Below are 21474 nucleotides of genomic sequence, written 5' to 3' on the forward strand. Positions count from 1 at the left end.
TATTATTGATAATTGATAATTATAGCAAATAATTAACTGTGTTCTTCGCAGATTCCTACAGTTGGTACCTGAATTACTGATTAAGGTTAACAATATTTTGATGTCATAATTCATAATTGTCTGTGAACGGAGGGGTGGGCTCACAGAGAGACACTGGTTAGTATTGTGTGTAAAAAGACTCTCACACTGATCATCTCCAAACGCTTTCTTGGTTCCCACAAGCTCAACTGACTGCGCCGCGGCCCGCTGTGCGCAAGGGCGCGAAGGCCCGTTCAACGCTGCTTGCAGCTTTAATTAGGGCCTGAGCCCAAAGGGCGAAGACCCTATTGTTTTTCGTGTGTTTGTTTCTTTCTTTATTATTACGCCACTTTAACTCTAAATGTGACCCCCTAAACATGCTCAAAAACTCACCAAATTTGGCACGCACATCAGGAATGGTGAAAAATTTGATAAAATGTAAAAATTAAACCCCAAAGTGCCAAAATGTGCTCTCTAGCGCCACCTATGTATCTAAAACGGCCGCCACGGCCCGTAGGAATGTCGTAGAGAGATCGAACCAAAACTCAATTATTCGTCTCATCAAGACCTACAAATCATATGCTGACACCCCTGACCTAAATCCAACAGGAAATCTGCAATGTCCATTTCAAAGTATGATTTTTTGCCAATTTTGGACCTTGAATAAACGCTATCTCCTCCTAGGGCGTTAATGGTATCGGCCTCAAACTTTAATACATGACTTATCACACTGTGTTGAGCAAAAGTTATTAAAAACTTTGTAATAACTCGAACGGTTTAGATTTAGTAAGCCCTGAAAGTTGGAGTGCGACATTACACCTTACAATGTAAACCAATGGGGAGGCAAATTCTGGGCATGGACTTTGTGCCAAACTGGGGCATCTGGCGTCTAAACTATAAGTCCGACCACTTTCAAACCTGTATCAATGGATTCGCGACGAAAATTCCTACAAAAAAATTATATTTTTATGTAGGATTTGGCCAAAGTTATGGGATTTATGAGGATTTTTCACAAGAAGATCACTTTGAAATCTTTCCTTTCAACTGTGAGGGAGAGAGAGAGAATGGGAGGGGGGGGGATGGGTAAAGTAAACATCTACTGCCTGTGACAGAAGCCCTTGGACTGCACCACACTCCAGTTACTTAATGCTTCTACATATCTGACAGCAGTGTTCAATCCTTACTTTTTTTCAAGGAGTACATGTGCTCCTAAACGACAGAAATTAGGAGCATACATATAACTTTAGGAGCACACTGAAAAATGTTCAAGTAAGAGTTTCTTTAAGAAAACAATTCATTACATACATATTTACAATTGATCACATACATATTTAAACTCTGTGTGTGTGTGTGTGTGTGTGTGTGTGTGTGTGTGTGTGTGTGTATGTAAATCACAATTTGCTGTTTTTAGGGGTGCTTGATTATGGCAAAAATTATAATCACAATCATTTTTGTTCAATATTGAGATCATGATTATTTAACATGATTACTTTTTGACTGTCATCTTCTCCAATTGCTGTTGTTCATACATGCACATATTTTTTCTAACTTGGCTGAGGAGACTATTACATATGTAATCATATATTGTAGTAATGATTAAGAAAAACTATAGCCTATATGAGGGAAAAACTCAGGAAGGCTGGAGTTCCGGAGCTCCGTATTAAAACTGTAATGGACCTGCCATGAGGGTGGAGCAAACTCCATTTCCAAGGATGCTTTGCGATTTTCACACTTCAGCAGGGAGCAGTCAACATCGGTCCCTCATTGGCGGAGACGCTCCTGCACAGCGGAGCGTCCTGAGGACGCAGCCATGACATCACCACCCCTTTATAAGCGAGCACGCCCAAACTACACGTCTTTCCCATGTCACTGAGCTAGGGGTAACTCCTGTTCCCCTGTGAGTTAGCTTGACTACCCCACGAACATGTTTTCCCCTCATCGAAGACTCCCCTCGTCGGACGAGACGAGACTTTGCCCGTGTTCACCCGAACACATTCCTGGACCCGAGAGAGACCGCTGCTGCAACCAGCGTCCTCAAATTCCCCCGAGAAAGAGGAAATGAAGTTACTTCGGGATAACGTGGACCGGCTCTGCCCTGCGCGTCTTCGCCGAGTCATCTCTGCTGTTCTCTCCGCCACTCCACTCAGAACCAGCTGCCGTGTTTTCGCCGACCTGTTTTACCTTGATGGTCACGGTGTTTTTTCCGCAGGTTTCACTTCACTCAGCTGGCCGACAGACCCGCTGATTCTCTCCGCTTTAACCTAAATAGCAATTCGGGACTCGGTGCTCCGTTTGGATCTAAACAGAGAGCCGGGGTTAGCTGAGAGGCTAGCAGAGGCTAACTGGTTGTGCTTCTTTCGGTCATGCTGCAGTTAACGCTCCGCTGCTGCCTGTTTGCTGCCTGTTAGTTGTGTTCACCACGCTTGACTATTTTGTGTTTGTCCCGCTCGGGACTACTGTGTTTGTGCTGCCGTGAGTGAGAAAGTAAACTGATTTGTCGATCTTAAACCAGACAACGTGCGTTACAGACTGCCGTCCATACGTGCGCTCTCTGTGGAAAAAGAACCGCTTCTCTCTCTCTCACGATCGCTCTCCCTCCTCCCTCTCTTGTGACTAACACCATACTCACGCGCGCACAGATACACGCACCGACATCGTTTTGCACATCTGATGGTCAGATAACGTCGGACAAAAGTGTCCAACCTGCAAGTGTCCAACCCTGTGCAAAGCTGTTTGTGTTTTGTTTGGTAGAATTAGATTTTAGAATAGCTATTTATTGAATGAAGCATTTGTTAACTTTGTTAATTTTGCTAAGTTTCATAAACACTGTTATATCTTTAAAGAGAAGTTCTTTAGTCATTATTGGTAACATATTGTGAAAAGTGGCTGATTGAAGGAGTCAGAGCTCGAATTCAACCCTTCTTTGTTCACCCTTGACTGATTATCTCTCAGATATTAACATTCTAGGTGAACTCCCATTTATGAGACTACCTTGCTCGGTTATTGGCCCCGGTTTCGGGGTGGTGCTTCGTATCTGTTAGTTCATATTAATAATTCTGTTAATTGTTATAATTAATTATTATTGATAATTGATAATTATAGCAAATAATTAACTGTGTTCTTCGCAGATTCCTACAGTTGGTACCTGAATTACTGATTAAGGTTAACAATATTTTGATGTCATAATTCATAATTGTCTGTGAACGGAGGGGTGGGCTCACAGAGAGACACTGGTTAGTATTGTGTGTAAAAAGACTCTCACACTGATCATCTCCAAACGTTTTCTTGGTTCCCACAAGCTCAACTGACTGCGCCGCGGCCCGCTGTGCGCAAGGGCGCGAAGGCCCGTTCAACGCTGCTTGCAGCTTTAATTATTATTATTACAACTCTTTGACCTCAAATAACTTCTACAAACGTGTACCAAAACTAACGAAAATTGGCATGCACGTCAGTTCTGGTGTAAATCGCAGATTTTATGGGTCTCGCAAAAAATGCGTGGAAAAATGGCTTGACAGCGCCACCTAGAAAATTAAGAAAAGCGAGCCCCACGATACAGATCGTCGTAGAACAATGAAATTTGGTGTGCTTATATATCATGACCAGACGCACCAAAAACTCTCTTGGAGCCATACCCTAAATCCAACAGGAAGTCGGCCATTTTGGTTCAAAGTTGCGATTTTCAGGCCAATTTTGCTGTTTTTAGCCCGCGTACTTTAACGAACTCCTCCTAGGGATTTGACCTGAGCAACTTGAAATTCGGTCAGTATCATCTACAGACCTGGGAGATGAAAAGTTATCAAAACGGTGAGTTTTCGACATTGCCGAGGGGGTGTGGTCGGGCGGCGACTTTCTATCCTTCGCCGTGAAAATTCAAACGGCCATAACTCCGGCATGCATGATCCTAAGAGACCCAAACCTTTTGTGCTTGGAAAGAGTCCCGTCCTGAACACATCCATGTGTCAATATTGGATCTAAGTCATAGCGCTACCTACTGGCAACAGGAAGTAACATGTTTTACACTTTGACGCTCTGTGGGTGGCACGGTGATGGGATCCACCTCAAATTTACTCACAATAGCCTCAAGACCTTGGAGATGGTATATTATGAAGTTGGTGACTTTTCGTCGAAAGGTGTTGTCATGACGACGCGGCGAATTTCGATGTCTCGCCATGAAATTTCAAAGCCTTATAACTTGACTCCACATGGTCTGATCTTTTCCAAATTTCACATGCTTGTTAAGAGTCCCGGTCTGAACACATTTTCAGGCCCATATTTAGTGACAATCATAGCGCCTCCTACTTGAAACAGGAAGTTTTAAGTGCCACTGTTTTGCTAACTACTCCTAGCAGGTTGGTCAGAAACACATAAAATTTTGTCAGCCAAGGTGTAGGGCCTTGATAATGATAACTCCTGAAGCTTTTGAGTTTTCATCAAAAGCCGTAGCCATGGCAACACATTGTTCGCTACAAAGTACAAAGCTGTTTTTAAGGGGCTTGACATGCTTGAAAAGTCACAAAACTGTGCAAAAACATCTTAAAATCTGTAAAATTTTATAACTGGCGGGCATGGGTGTGGCAGAATGGCTCCACAGCGCCCCCTGTAATATTTCAATGAAGCAGCCCCCGCGCCACGTTAAACTGACATGTATGAAAATTGGTACACACATGTATCATACCAGGATGCACAAAAAAGTCTCTTGGACCCATAGCTTAAACTCAACATGAAGTCGGCCATTTTGAATTTAGTGCTTAATTTTAGCGATTTCGCATACCCTGTATTTTAACGAACTCCTCCTACAGAATTCATCATAAGAACTTCAAAATCAGTGTGTGTCATCTAGACTAGTTTGTGATGAAAAGTTATCAAAAGATTTAGTTATCATTGAAGCGTGTGGCTGTGGCGTGGCGTTGAGTTTTGATGTTTCGCCGTGACAGAGGAAATTGCTAAAACTTTAGTGTACATGGTCGGATCTGCCTGAAACTTCACATGTTTGATAAGAGTCCAGGCCTGAACACGTCTACACGACAATATTCAGTCAGTGATGCAAACTGGCTCCATAGCGCCCCCTACAAAATTTCAGCGGAGCAGCCCCAGCAGCAGGCAAAACAGTGGACAGAGGAAGTGATGTTTATCTCCTTCTTGCACTGTCTGAAAACCATTCGGGTCTTGAGACATCGACATGCCCGTGACAAAAGCCCTTCGACTGCGTCGCACACCGACGTGCACAAGGGTGCGAGGGCCCGATCATCGCTGCTTACAGCTGTAATTTTTTTTTGAGTTTATTAGACAGACAGGATTGATGTGTAGGATTTAATATTTGGTCTACAGTCCGAAGCGGAGGGTGGCGGTAATGTGCCAAATATGCTATAATTTAGCTATTGTTGAAGTGTGTGGCTGTGGTGTTGAGTTTTGATGTTTCGCCATGACAGAGGAAATTGCTATAACTTTAGTGCAATGCTCCAGTCTGCCCCAAACTTTACATATTTGATAAGAGTCGAAGCCTGAACACGTCCTCATGACAATATTCAGTCAGTGATGCAAACTGGCTGAATAGCGCCTCCTATGAAATTGCAGCAAAGCAGCTCCAGCAGCGGTCAAAATAGTTGACAAAGGAAGTGATGTTTATCTCCTTCTTGCACTGTCTGAAAACAGCCCGGGTCTGACGACATCTACATACCCGTGACAGAAGCCCTTTGACTGCGCCGCAGCAGGCGCATGCACTCATGTGCATGGTCATATGGCCTCTCCAATTCCCATTCCACTACTACCACTTAGGAATTCTGCAACATTATCTGTATTATCACATCTGTATGTGAATCAAACACAGGACAAGTTGGCAAGATTTAGCTAGGTAGCTCCAGTTCCATCACATAATGTCCGCTATAATGGCAATTTAGCTGTGGATAGGACAGAAGATCCACCCATCAGTTGTTAGCAGCATGTAGATAGCTGTTAAAGCTGTCCAGAAAACCTTGTTTCTCTGTAGAGATTTGGTAGGACACCTCTTTAGATGTGTTTTTGTTACTTCACAGATCTGTGTATGATAGGGGTATTAAAATAAAGTAATATGTGTTACTGAGGAGATGTGAGTGCATATTGCACAATAGATAGGTACCAGTTTGTGAAACAAACAAAAAAAATGTAATATAGTAAAAAATAAAAATAAAAGTTGATATGCTGCAGTCAGGTTTTAAATCCAGCCAACAATTACTTTAGGGCAGGTTGGCAGATACTGTTGTCCACTGTTAAGTAAAATTCCCATTCCACTTAAAAATGTGTTTTGCTTCTTGTTCCTTCACTTAGATGTTTGAGCTTCACCATGCAGAATGATTGATGATATATTCCCGACTTTTCAGTTTTTCAGTTTTAAGACTCTCTAATTAGGTAATGTGTTATGGGGATCTTAAAGCTCTTTTCAGACATGGAATACGTAACATTAAGGTGCATTACTGCTTTGACTGTCACAGTAAACTCACTGACACATTTTGACATCTATTTCATCATTTAACGTTATTAGAGAGCAAATTCTGCTGCCTGTCCCACATGCACATGCAATGAGAGGACACTGAGTTGGGACTGCAGTTTAACTCCTGTTTGCTCATATGCTCTATGTAAAGCGTTTTGCTGGATATGAATTTATTCATCCATGCAGATGGCATGAATGAAAATCTAAAATATAAGAGATTGCTGGTAAGATTATAACTGTGTCTGTAAGAAGGGGTTTTAACCTCTTTTGTCCCAGTCACACTGTGAGGGAAGAATTGTTTTATAGATTGATCTGACATGAGAAGAATCTCTTCAACAACTTCAAGTTGCTTCTTTCAGGGCATTTTATAGTTTATTAGACTAATTTTATTGTGCATAAGAGATGAAAATAGAGATAATAAATGTATAACAGTGATCTAAGAAGGCAGAACAAGACATGTGCTATCTCTCTGTACATGTTTGACCGTGTGCTGCTGTGGTCTTTATGTTGATTCGACAGCATTCAGTTGTGGTTGTGGTTAAAATGATACACAAATGTTACAGGTCTGATCTTGTAAGATTGCTGTTGTGACTTTCACATAAAACTACCTGGGACACTTTTTCAGACATGAGACAGACTTGTTAAATTGCCATTGGATTAATATAAACATAACATAAACATGCCATTGCATATCTGGAAGGGCTTGCATATACCCTTGGAGCTAATCTCACTACATAGGTGTGAGTGTGCTTGTGTGTGTGCTGTGGGGTGCACAAAAACCAAAGCCAGTGTCATATGACATTGGCTCCCTTCCGTTTTTACACACACAAATCACACACAGACCACTGCAGCCTGTAGGACAACAGGGCAAACACAGCCCCCCTCGGGCCGGAACCTAATTGTTAGCCCCTGGTGTGGCTAGTCCAGGGATTAGCTGCTGGCTGGGGAGTGCTATTCACTCCCTCTTTCATTCCCTCTGCCCACTGGGCCTTATCACCATCAATCTGACACCCTGTTTATCTGACGCTGCAGCCAGATCTGCTGGCCTAGGAGAAATGTTCACAAAGGCCATGGGTCATCAGCACTTTGATTGTGGGACTGCAAATGTCCATTACTCGCTCTGGCCCCAGTGATCCCAGCAGCCCTCTGTCTCCATGATATCCAAGCAGTGGTTGGTCCCAGTCCCAGAACCTGGAAAGCCAACCTGAAGGCCTGTCACTTTGTGTCTTTCTGTCATTTGTGCTCTTCTTCCATCTCTAACGCAGGTGTTTCCTCGGTCATATTTTCTTTGTTGTATTTGTGTTCCAGAGGACAGATTCTCCATGTGGATTGGTTTGTTGCAGCACGCTGTTTGTCTCTGCCTTTTGTGCACTGTCGACTGTCTCATTATACCAGTCGCCAGGGACTTACAAACAAGTGTATGATCTGGAGTTTACCACCACCATCTGATCACTGTGTCCATTTAGCTTCACTGTCTGAAAGAAGAAAGAAAAAGAAACTGATTTTGCCATCATGGCCTCTTTTAAGCTGGATTTTCTCCCCGAGATGATGGTGGACCATTGCTCTTTGAATTCTAGTCCTGTGTAAGTAACTTCCTCTGACCAGCTTTGTATGTTTTGTATGTAATCCAAAGGTTGTGTTGTGCCTCTGAAAATTGTCGGAAAAATCTGAAAGTTTAAGATCTTTTTTGTGATTTGGTATCTAATAATAATAATAATAATAATAATAATAATAATAATAATAATAATAATGGTCCACTCACCATTATTATGATTATTATTATTAATAATGATAATCATGTTGTAGTGTGTCAAGGTAATAATAGGCTTTAGAATGAGAAGTTTCCTCTTTCTCATTAGTTTGTTTTCTCTTTGCAAGTTTTTTCAAAGGTTCCTGATGTAATGTTTAGATTTAGTATGAAGTGGGTTTTATTCTCACAATTATTTTCCTCTTGGAGTAAAAGACATAGGTAAAAAGTTCTAACCTTTCTTTTGAACCTTTAAACTATTAAACCCAGTGGGTTTGTTGCCCCCCGCTTTTCAGTGGAATATTTTTCTGTAGAAGCTGTAAATCTGCTTACTCTTTCCAACAATACAGGGTCCTTCTATGTCCATTGAAATGTCTGCAAGAATTCTCCCCAAAATTTGGTCAGAACCTGTAGTATCTAGATAGCATTCCAGTGTACTAAGAGGTGGTGTGGTACCTTCCTATACCCTTTCCTTTAAGATTGGGTATTATTTGTTTTTGATAGATTCTGAGTCCAATTCAGATTCTGGTAATCGATTCCTATTCTTATTTAAACTTGTTTCCGATTTTTAGCATACTATTTTTGCAAGGAACAACACAGTTCTGTGTTAAAGAGGCTGCTCTAACAGACTAAAATCAAAGTGAATGCCTCTCCCTCTTTAGTCATTGTAACCTCATCATCAGTATTTTTGTTTCCCAAAATTGCCTTTTCAACAAATTCCCAATGAAAGCAAGAGTTGTCATCCATAAGTAATGCCAAAGTGTATATTGATATTAAGGTCTTTGATCACAATCGTGGTGATACAAGGGCATCCTTGGACTTGGGATGCTTAAATAATGAAGACACCATTATCAAGACTGATAACAGTCACAGGATGATTGTAGGTTAATGACAGACTTCAGGCATATTGGGAGTACTCCCAATAACTGGGAGCATTGAGAGCTAGGATGATTGTGATGTGATGATTTTTAAGAGAACTACAAAAAACTCTTTATGACTAGTGTTTTTTTGTTAATGCTTAATACTTTTTCCAGAGTTAAGTTGACTTTTAACACATTCACATACCCACACATCTTGTTAAATGACAGCATCTGTTTTCGGATGGGTCGGTCAGTGTATTTTGCAAATATTGGCAAAAGATAAAATGTGGACATGGGCGGCTGTGGCTCAGGAGGTAGAGCGGGGCGTCCACTAATCGGAAGATCGGAGGTTCGATTCCCGGCTCCTCCACCACATGCCGATGTGTCCTTGGGCAAGATACTTAACCCCAAATTGCTCCTGATGGCTGTGCCATCAGTGTATGAATGTGTGTGAATGGTTAGCTTCCTCTGATGGGCAGGTTGGGACCTTGCATCGTAGCCCCTGTACCCATTCAGCGTATGAATATGTGTGAATGGGTGAATGTGATTTGTAGTGTAAAAAGCGCTTTGAGTGGTCGGAAGACTAGAAAGGCGCTATATACATTTACCATAATGAACTTGACTATATTCTATATTCCCATATTTGCTGAAAACAGTACTACCCCTGGTTTTTGACAGTCCTCTGATTGTTAAAAAAATTCCCAGGACCACCTTCCCAAATAAATTGAAAAAAGCAAACAAACAAAATAAACATTACATGACAATAAAACTGGGCTATAAATATTTGTTATGCTGCTGTCAGCTGTAATGACCAAATACTTACCCTCAGTGAGACACTTGGGCTTGCTTCTGAGAAATAATGAGATCAAGTCGTGGCAGGATGGGTGAGAGGCTGACACACAGAGTAGCATTCCAAGTTGCTTTCAGTTTGTTCCTTGCCTTTGATTTTGTGACAGTCACAATTGAAACCCCTGACTCACATAAATAGGTGGTGGTGAAATGCAACAGAAATTTGATTGCCTGTTTGACAGAGAGGGATATTGACTGGCAGCCAGTATCCAGAATGAAGAAATGTCAATGTATGTGAGCTGAAGCTTCAGGCTGCTGTCTGCTGATAGTTCCATCAGTTCATTTTCCAACACTGTGGAGAGAGCCATGTCTTCTCAAGTGGGATCCACAGATAAAGCTAGCTAACGAACAGTGGCAAAACACGGTTGTCTCTACCTAATGATGTGTCGTGATTGGTGTGATGACATTAAGACATAACTGGTCATTGAAATTATGCATCTAAATTTGATGTTTTTATTCATGTGAATTCTTGAGCACATTTAGATATAAAAATAACTAGCTTTGTAAATTACCAAATTTTTTTTTAACCATTTGGCAGTACCACTGCCTCAGCAGCCCACTAGATGGTGCCCTGAGGCCCACCTCTGGGCCGCAGTCCACTGGTTGAAAATGGCTGCTTTAGGTGATGCGCTCAGTTTGTGGTGTTTTGTTCTCTTTGTTGGCACAGCTTTTTGATGTTTATAATGTACGTTTCCACCTGTTTTCTGTCAGACATGAAAGTTGCACTTAACAATATATTATACTTTATTAACAATGGAAAATACCAGCAGTTCTCCTCAGCGCTACAGAGATTTTTAGTGTTTTTCACTATTTAGTTTTTATGGCTGACAATTTACTGTTTTGGTTGACTCCCTGCTAGAGCCTGACTCATACATGGGCGGGCTGATTTTATTGGCTGATTTAGGCTAATTGCATATAAATCCGTATCTGTATTTATAATGTCCAATAAGTAACAAGAAATTAAAGTAATGGAAAGCCAAAGATGGGTGCTTGATCTTTTTTATTACCATTGTCGCTATTACGTAGTTTGTCCACTAATAGTGTTCTTCCATGGCTTTTGGGGTAGTTGTGCTGAAACATGCCGTAAGCAGTCAAGCTGTGCTGGCAGGCTGCAAGTGTTTTTTCCACAGCACACCACAGCACAAGGTAAACAAGGTAAAATAAGATGTTTACCTGTATGAGGTGTGCTGTATGGAGAAAATGTAGTCAGAGTCTGTTGTCTGCAGCTCCTCATCTAACATGTCACTGTGGCTGTTTCTGCTTGTACCATTCCTCCCTGCAGTATTTATAACTGATTTGCTGACCAAATAGCTCCAAATATCTCCAGATCTTGTTTTGTAGATCTGTTTTTACTGAAGAATAGCTGTGGTCGGCCCTGCTAGCAAGCAGGTGTGTAGCAGCATGGCTTGTCATGGCTATCCCCTGCTGTTAGGCTGTAGTAGAAATGCATTTCATTTCATCGTGGGTGGGCTTGGCACGCTAAAGCGGACCGACCTGGGCTAATGGAAAAACCCTATTAGAGAGCACGGCGACTTCACTGTTGGCAACACCCTAATCTCTGTGAGGTCACTGAACGCAACACAGCTCAGCTGACTGCATAGATGATACAGAATACTTAGGTGACCAAAAATTATGGCTTTCATACCAATATACTGCTAATATTACTACAATAAATCAGAGTTGAGCCTTGCTTTTGTAGTTATTTTGTAAGTATATTCTATTTTCTTATTGCATTGTAATAGGACTACTATGATGATTTTTTTGAAATACAGAAAATAGAAACTCACCCATGTTTTTTAATTGTATATTTTATTGTATATTGTCTTTTTGATATTCATATTTTACATCTCGCACTACAAAATTACATATAAAATGTAAAATGAAGATGAGTTGTGTGCACTGCATGTTGAGATAGGTGTAAAAGACTGTTATAAAATACTGCAAATATTAATAACCCTTGAACAACACCACTATACAGAGCTGTTTTCTTAAACTGCCACTTGCATTTGCAGAGTGTGGGCTTTTTCTTTGTTATCTTGCCTCAATTTGTGAAAGCTGCTAAATTCAACATGTTCATGACAGTAGAATGTTTTAAAATAACTACTGGTCTATTAAATGATATCCTTGTTCTTTGGTTTTGGCATTTCCCTGGCAGATCTGTTATCCTTTAAAATCCTCAAATACTGTATTGGCATCAGCCTTAAAAATCTTATATCAGTCACATTTACCATATCAACTTTTTGAGGTGATAATACATCAGTGTTGTAATTTCAGTATTGCCACACCTGAAGGATTGAAATGATTGAAAGAACTTCAGAACAAAAAAAATGCATTTCTTAAGTCTGGGGAACTGTTTAGGAGCAAGGAGGTTGCAACCCAGGCTTAACATTTATTCCAATGATTTCCGAAATTTAAAAAAGCTGAAAAGCACTGAATATTTTAAGTACCCCTCCACTCAAAAAGGTGACAAAAAGTGTTTTGCTTATTGTTTGTTAACTAGGAATTATACCATGGCCAAATGGCCAGTGCCTTGGATGCCCAGGAGTGTTGCCATAACGCTCTCTCTAAAATTAACTACCCACACGGCCAGTTTGGCATGCCCTGTTTTGAACTGGCCGCAGATTTCCTCATTTAAAACTTCATGCGACGCAGCAAATAAACAAACTCACGTTACCCAGTGTCTCCGTCATCACGCTGGACATCAACAGTTGTGCAAGATTTCTGCCATTCCTGCAAATATCCATGTAACGTTAATGTAAACATTAACAGCTAACCTCCTAGCTAACATTAGCTAACAACTAACGTTATGTGATAAGCATAAGCTGTACAGTGTAAGTATTAATACACATAGTGTTTTAAAGTTTGCCAGGATATTGCTGCATAATGTTAGCTAACTATGAACTTACATATAATTTATAACTTGCTGTAAGATCTGACGGGGTGCTACTTTTCAACACAATGTTAAAACACACACAGACACACACACACACAAATCCATTTCTCTGTGAGCAGACACAGCCACTTCTCAGTTAAGACAGATGTGTAAAAAAGTGTTTTAAGTCATTTGTGTGACTGCTCCTATGATCTCAGACTCAAATGCTAGGGTGTTGAAACTTGTTCAGATGAATATTGATCACCCTTAAATAGGGCTGGGAGATAAAAAGATCTTCATACGCTATCGCAATAAAAATTATGTCGATAACGATGATAAACTTTAGACGTTTTTTACTGTAACAGCCTATCACACAGCAGAAATAAAAGCAACAACAGCCAGTCAGTCTGCAGCTTTCGGCTCGCAGGTCAAAGTACACACCCATTTCCCACCGCAAAGCACTGTTTGAGCTACTGGTGAAGAAAGTGGAATTCCTCTGGAAAAGAGCATTAGCAGGGCTACAGCTGGAGTCCCCTTCACATCTAAAGTAACCCTAGCCAAAAAAAGCTGCATCCTGTCATCACATACGATCGTTTTAATGAGGCTGCTTTGACTGTGGATTCAAAAAGCTAACTGTTAAACTAGGCTAAGCACAAAGCTAAGTAAACAGAATAGCAACAAAAGGCAAAAAGAGTTACCCACTAACACTGATGTTGTTTCATAAAGAAAACTAGCAAATCTAGTGATATGTGAACTAAGCACACATATATATATATAAAGATGTAACATAGTGATCACTGGTTTACAATTTTGCACTTCTTACTCATAATTTTACCTCTAAAACATTTGAGAGATGGCCAGAGAAATTTGATAGTAGATAATAGTCACAGCTTTTAGTTTTATTCACATTACTTTAATGTTACAAGCTTACTAACTTGTATTGTTTTGTTAGGCAGATAAAATATGTTTGCAAAGTTAAATGTTTACATTATGTTGTTCTGCTTTTTATATTAATAAACTATTCTAAAGTTTAGCTAATGGACCCTCTGGTTTCTTCAGTCTTCAGTCATTATCATGATACTGATTTATGTCTCTAGGAACGGTGGCTGGATTTTATCACCTGCCCTGGTCAGTGATTTTAATTGAGTGTGGAGAGTGTATGTGGGTAATTTATCACCCCACCCCAGTAAAAATTGTAGGCAAAATTACCTACAGTCTTTTGACTCGCTTGTCCTGTGATTTAAATCCCACCCAGAGTGACGTCCTTCTTTTTTAAAGTGGAATCCCTGAGTTTATTCTGCAAGCTGCTTTTCCTTCTATCAGCTGTGTCACATTTGACTTTTGTGTGAAAATGAGGGAAGTTGAAAATATTTTTGACACAGTGGTGTCGAAATGTTAGTCTGTTTGCACAATTAAAGGCTACAAATTAGTCACTGTGCTCCAGTCGCTTCTGTTTTTGAAAATATTTTTGTTAATCCGATAGAAACATGTTGAGATCACTTCATCATATAAGCCTATTTGTGAATCAGTAGGACAGGAAAAAATATAAGCCATCAGGAGAGCAAGACCCTGTAAGATCATCAAATAAGTGGTTGTAAAGTCCATGTCCATGTCTGTTACAGACCACATTCTATAATTTTGCGATCGTTAAAACGTAATCTGGAACAATTAGTTAAATTACTGAGGAGCACAGTGAATATTTTATTCCCCATCTCCCCATGTAATGTTTATCCTGTCCGAATGAAGCTTTGGTATTTTCAACCTGAACCATATTTTCCCATCATTTTGTGTCTATGTGACTAATGGGAACAGCAATTTTTGAAATTGGTCCAGTATTGAGTGAAAGCACTGTAGCCGGCAGCTACGAAACGGGCTGCAATGTAATTCGATGGGGCAATAGCACTCCGTCAATATACGTCTACTAAAAGTGCTTGTTTTTGCCACTGACAGGCTCAGATTGTTTATAAGTGTCTGACAACATTATGGAAAGGACCATATAGAGAAATAAAATATTTTTCTTTACCTTTTGCTTGATCCCGTCTGTTTGTTATTGTGTCTAACCAAGTCTTGCTCAAGGAGATGTCTTGCTCTGAAATCTCTCAAGAGTTGAGTTGTCGTTGAAATCAGCTAAATATTCAATCATGGCTTTGAAAATCCTTTGGAGTATTTTTAGAGAGAGTATTTTTATATATCTTAAAACATGTATTGAGAGGATCTTTTAAAAGAAAAGAATATGTAAAAACACACTAAATCACAACAAACATTGAAAATGAGTTAGATTACAGTGGTTCGATAGTACAGACCATCCAGAATAATTTGGTGACAGTGGACTTAATGGTACAGAAGCAGCATTACATCAGGCACACTACATCAGGCACAGACATTAGGCCTCATACATATACATTTTTGTATTCTACTAACAAGCTACCCAAAGTTTTGAGAGCATTTGACAGTCTGAAAGCCTATCCTCTGGTGGCATTCCAGTGTTAGCAGAAATTTGTTGCTGGGAAGTGGTACCTGGCAGTGAATAATGGAGGTAGCATGACATGATAAAACAGCAGGCGTAAAAATGTTGCAGCAATGTAAGAAAGCTTTAGCAACATTTTTTTTGGTCTTGTTCTCATCGTGGCATTTTTATAACTTCCACTCTATATATTTCCACTTTATTTGATAGTGATAGTAGAAAGATACAGGAAAGGCAGGGGAGAGAGAGGGGATGACATGCATCAAAGGGCCCGGGCTTGGATTCAAACCTAGGCTGCTGCGGTAAGGACTCAGCCTTGATACAAGGTGCACACTCTACCAGAGCTACTGGGCGCCCTATATTACTGTTTTTTATCAATAAGGATCGTGTATTGTGTTTGTACAAAGAAATTAAAAACTAAGTAATGTACACCTCCGTTTCTACAATTTGCTCATGCACTTCAATAAATACCTGCCTTAATGTGATAAGTATACTTATCTGATTACTCATAGAAATGAAAAAAAGAAAGGTGAGGTAGAAAAAAACATTTACATTGAAAAATGTAAATGTCCAACAATGGCTCATTGGCCAAAACTATTACTGAAACAGTTTAGTTGTGCCACAGTGGAAAAGGAAAACTTTTCTGTTTCTTGCAAGGAGTCAGGACACCTGCTGACAGCTATTTTATGCTGATTTATGGTCTAACTGTATATAAAGTAGTTGAAACTAGCTCCACCTCCAGTTGCTACAACAGTAACAGGCTGCTCTAACACTGATGTTTCAGTATTAATAATCTAATGATGTCATATATAATAATATAGGTAAAATATGGAAAAATTTGAAGCCATGTTAAAAGTCCATGTAACTGAAAATTGCAACTGCTTTATTTGAGTTGGATTTAGTCTCTTCCTTGTGTGTTTGATGTATGTATAACTTATGTTGTGTTTTATTTCTGCTTAAACTGTAAGTGGTGTGCTTCTCTTGGCCAGATCTCCCTCAGAAAAGAGATTTCAATCTCAAGGAACTTCCTGGTTAAATAAAAAATATCAGTCAGGGGGACCAAACCACTACTTTTACTTTCATACTTTTTAACTACATTTTTCTTTCTTAGAACTGGTTCTTGTGACGTGCTGTCTCACCATGTCAGAAATCAAATGTCGTTATTGTTGTTCTAAACAGCTTCACTCAAAGGCTTCACTCAAAGCAGACCATCACAGAGAGGAGAGGGAGACAGGGACATGTGGTATTGTTTCACTACGGCGATATTGGAGCATATTTTAATAACAGTGTTGCACTCGGTCAGTGTTATGGGTCTCTTGTTTGTCATTCTGATGGCAATGACACTACAGAATAACCAGGCTACTTTGGCTTAGCCAGCTACCATACACCCATGAGCATTCTACAGCTGAGTGGTGTGCTGCCAAAATGTTTTGGGTGGAACATGTTCTAGAATTATTGTTCTGCAAGTCAGAGTAAGTGGATTATTAAACTGTTTTGACAGTTAAGTGTTTGTGTCATAGAGTGTATTCTTCATATGACGGCATGCACTGAACCATAATGTTCGGGATGAGTACACATACTGTTACACCCCTATATTTGACACATTTACCCAACATGCTGCTGTTGAGTTGTTGCAGTTAATATAGGGAATCAACATGTTTGTTTCTAGTCTCCATATAATGCACTAATATTTGTCTTTGTAGAGGGAAGAAGATGAATGGATCTCTGGACCACCCCGACCAACCAGACGTGGATGCCATTAAGATGTTTGTGGGCCAGATTCCACGATCCTGGTCCGAGGAGCAGCTTCGTGAGCTCTTTGAGCCGTATGGAGCTGTCTATGAGATCAATGTTCTCCGAGACCGTAGCCAGAATCCACCACAGAGCAAAGGTCGGCCTGTAGTGACACACACACATATGCAGGAAAGAAAAATTACAGTGTACAATTAAGAAATAGAGGATACTAAAACTAGCATTATGAGGCATTATGCAACAATAAAATGGCATGTTGTATGAATATGGAATAGTCAAATATGTAACCCTTAAATGTAGCAGTGTAGTGTGTCATTTCACCGGGTTGCACTTTGCAACAAATTTAATAAAAATATTCAGTTTGTAGCCACAACTAGATGGACTTGGCCAACATGGCATTATCAGTGTGATAAAGACTATATAAACCACTTCCCAACCTCTTTTTTTTTTCTCTTTTTCTGAACAACTCAATTTTTCAGATAAAAGGATGTTTTGGCTTGTTTTTGTGTTTTGTTTATTTTCCTTGAGGATAGGGAAAAACATATTTTTAAAGAAAGACCAATTTACATTTCAACTGATGTACATCAGTTACATCAGTTGCTGAACATTAGTGGACTAGAAAAAGTAAAACTCCTTATGCTGTGCACATTATACTTCTAAGGATGTAGCAGTGTTTTTTTTTTTTTTTTACATTAACATTGTATCATGACTGATTACATTGTATCCTTGTTTGTTCCTGTGTTAATAATAATTCCTATATAATTATTATTGTTTTTTTATTCTTATTAATAAGGACCTCTGGTGTCTTTTTCATTCGTCTGGCAGGCTGCTGTTTTATAACGTACTACACTCGCAAATCAGCCTTGGAAGCACAGAATGCTCTGCACAACATGAAGATTCTGCCAGGGGTAGGTGACAGCCTCCTTAATCTGCTCTTTCAGTGCATGCTGGTTCATATGGAAGCCCTGGACTACTTCTTTGTGGCTGACCATTAACAGCTGCACTAAAGGTGGGATGCAGCTTCAGTGTGGAGCGTGGACTGTGAACATAAACAGACCGTCATAATACAGGGTTCTCTAGCTTCCATGAAGTGTGGGCGCTGATTCAGCAATCAGATATACTGTTACTTTTCTTCCTCACCCACTTCTTCCTTTCTTCCTTCCTTCCCTCCTGCCTTCTACTGTCTTCTCATCAACAAAGAATGGCAGTATGTTCCATAGCTGCTTTTCACATGAAAAGCATCAAACTGCCTGTCTCATGCAATAGGATGCATGCATTCTTTAAGAACAATCTCTCAATGGTTTCATGATAGTAACTGACTGAATTGATATGAGTACAGTTCTGAAAAATTATTAAACATGGAATGTACTACTGTTGTGGAACTTTGATGAGCTTAAAGGGGACATATTATACTTTTTTTGCATTATTTTAATACTGTTAATGTCAGATGTCTACACCAAAGTACCAAAATCTGATGTTAACATATGTAAAATATGTAAAAATGCCCCTTTCAAGTCAAAAGCCAGAGCTTCAGCCTACTCTGAATGCTTCGATTGCAAAGTTACCTGTACTTCCTCTTTGTGATTGTTCACGCACAGATGGCCTTCTGTTTCGTAGCCTTTGCAGGTAAGATTGTTGCTATGGTGGTTCCATGGGTTGTTCATGTTGTCCGCCTTGCATATTCTGGATCGTATTTGGGCTCAAACATGTACAGATGTATTTGAGAAATTGCCAGAAGTGAATTGTTCCAACCAGTATTTTACCAATTTCAAACAATCATTTAATTTTAACACACAGTATAATACACTGAGGGCCCCATTGACATGACACCGCAACAACCATCACAAGCTGAGCTATTCCAATTTGACATTTTTTGACCTTGAAATTTGCTTTGCCCATCTGTCTGGCATTTTGGTGCAGAGTGCAGCAAGGTGAGGTGCAAATGAGTGGAACACTCATTCAAATGAAGCAGTGCAAGGAGAGTTGTTGGTATTCTGGTGGGAATAGAGTACGTGTATTTATTAATCACCACACTCTCCATCTGTATTCCACTGCTGCACATACAGGAACCAAAATAGCTGGTGCTCAGTCTGTGCACCCAGGAAACTTTGCGCTTGTCGTTACTCTTGCACAATTAAACGCACAATATGTAATTTCTGCTGCTAGGGGTCTCTCAATCAAAACAGTAACAAAAGAGGGAGTTTGATGACTTGTGAAGTAGCCTTGGAACGTGGGAGTTGTTGTCTTCATTGTTAAACAACCAGCTTCTCCCGTAGGGGTGCACGATTCACACTGACTAATCACACTGAATCAAATGTAAACATTTACTACTCAATGTCAACCTGAGTAAGATTTATTTTCTTTTAGTCCACTCAGTCAATAGGAAACCAAGGCAGCCCTGAGACAAAGGGTAAAATGAATACTTAATACAAAAATCAAAATGATTGCAAAGATAAACTGCTAAGTGCAAAACTTCAAATAATAACTTAAATTGTGGGGCGCTGTGAGAAAGTTGAACTAGAATCAACTTTTGGAGAAATGTAACCTGTAACGCTGTTCAACCCTGCCATGAAGAAAGACAAAAACATTACTAGGAAGAGAAGTAAGAAGTAAAGTTAGGCTTTGCTGATGGCTTCCCAATTCATTTTAAGAAAGACGAGAGAAAGCGAGAGAGAGAGAGAAGCAGTGGTCGAGCGAGCTAGAGAGTGGATGAGGAAAGCGAGCGGTGGTTGCAAGAAAGCCGGTGGATGAGAGGAATAAAATGTTATTTTCTGATTGTTTCACAGCAATTACAAATAAATATGCCCACAACCACACAAATCTGCGGAGGTGCACTGCAACGCCTGATAATGACTTGAGTCTTGTCAAGCTCCTTCTTCCCTTCGAGATAATAAAATCCAAAATATGTTCAAATGATTGCCTTCATTGCCGATGGGGCAAGTTGTATTTGTTTTTCTGTCAAGTACTCCATTGCTTGTGGTCTTTCCATAACACACACTTCACTTCCCTCTTGCCCCTGGAGTTGGGTCTGGGCATTGCGCCATCTGTGGGATTTAGCAAGCTAACTAAAAATAGAAAACAGCGTCATGGCAAGACTGAAAAATGTGAATTGTTTCTTGGAATTTCTGAATCAATTCTGAATCGGCACAGATAGAATCGTGTTTCTTCTGTGAATCAATTTTTTTGCGCACCCGTATTCTCCAGGTTAGGATTACTACAGTATTCATCGTTTAGGAAGTTTTTACTGGAAGCTGAATTATCTGCAGAGGTCTCCTCCTCTCCAGAACAAACTGACTCGGTGATTAAAACCAGTAAAAACACTGAATAAAGCAGTTTCACGTTAAAAGTCAGTGCTTCTCCGATACTGTTCAGCAGACAGAGGAAGTCTGCTAGGGGCTTTGTGTAAGCCGAGTTGCTGCTAATGTTTGCTCAGCTTGTTTCTCTGATAACTTAAGATCCAGACGTCCGATGACAAAAATCCTTCATATAGTTATGATAGTTATATATAGTAAAAACGACCAAAAAGTTTATCGTAAAAATGTGGCTTAAAACTGGATAAAAGTCAGTTTATGACAGTTTCCACAATGCCGATGTATTATCTTGTATGCGTATACTCTTTGGTAGATGCCATTGTGGTGGACAACCACAATGCTGATGCATGCATCTTGTGCATGTATACACTTTGGTATATCATTGACAGGTGACCAAATGAAATGAACTGTTACCTTGATTAAAATTACGGATTTCTCTGGGTTTGAAAATTGTTGAAAACATTTGGCATAATGTAAGTACACAACTCAACAAAATACATAACATAGGTCTAGTCATTTTTAGACATTTTAATGCAGAATAGTTACATATTATAGCTTTAAAAATAGAGCCCTAAATTACCACTGGAACTGCAGGCTCACAGGTGAGCTCTGGGGCCGGTTTCACAAAGATAGACTTTGACTAGGGATTTAACAGATAGTCAGAATTCAGATAGACATCAAAATTCATCCATTGCACAAAGCAGTTTAGTTCTTGACTATCTTAAGTAGGACTACGGTACAATGAATTCTGGGTAAATTAAGATCTTTTTCAAACAAAAAAAATGGCCAATGAGTGACCGCATCCAACCGCTCAACTCTGTTTATTCCAGCAGAAAATATGTGTTTTTTGGAGGAATTCAACAGTTACAAGGACATTTTACTTGTAAAATTTAGTGGAGTGTAACAATAAAAAAAAAAAAATAAATAAAAAAAAACTGATATGGAAAAAATTGCAGCGACAGTGAACAGTGTTAATCCCACAGTTGAGGGGGGCATCAAAGACGTTCAAAAAGATATAAAAACATGGTACAAGATGCAAAGAAAGAAATGTGATCCTCTTTTTTTTGTTGGGTGCTACTGGTCAGTTGGTGTCACTGATTGTTACCATGGTAACATGGGTCCTAGGCCTGAGTTA

At 39.8% G+C, this 21474-nt stretch overlaps 1 protein-coding gene across 14 annotated transcripts in view; it reads left to right on the forward strand.

Annotated features, from left to right (window-relative positions):
- celf1 (cugbp, Elav-like family member 1) overlaps positions 1-21474 on the forward strand; it is a 137556-nt gene that overhangs the window by 91695 nt on the left and 24387 nt on the right. For 12 of the 14 annotated variants that reach the window (XM_042417724.1, XM_042417731.1, XM_042417740.1 and 9 more), the window contains 2 exons: positions 16980-17167; positions 17854-17936. In XM_042417724.1, coding sequence (XP_042273658.1) covers positions 16980-17167; positions 17854-17936 — 271 coding nt within the window. Of the gene's footprint in view, positions 1-6959; positions 8068-16979; positions 17168-17853; positions 17937-21474 lie in introns of those variants that run through there. The other 2 variants (XM_042417791.1, XM_042417782.1) reach the window with 2 other exon arrangements.

The sequence above is a fragment of the Thunnus maccoyii genome, chromosome 1, assembly GCF_910596095.1.
Source record: "Thunnus maccoyii chromosome 1, fThuMac1.1, whole genome shotgun sequence".
Lineage (NCBI taxonomy): Eukaryota > Metazoa > Chordata > Actinopteri > Scombriformes > Scombridae > Thunnus > Thunnus maccoyii.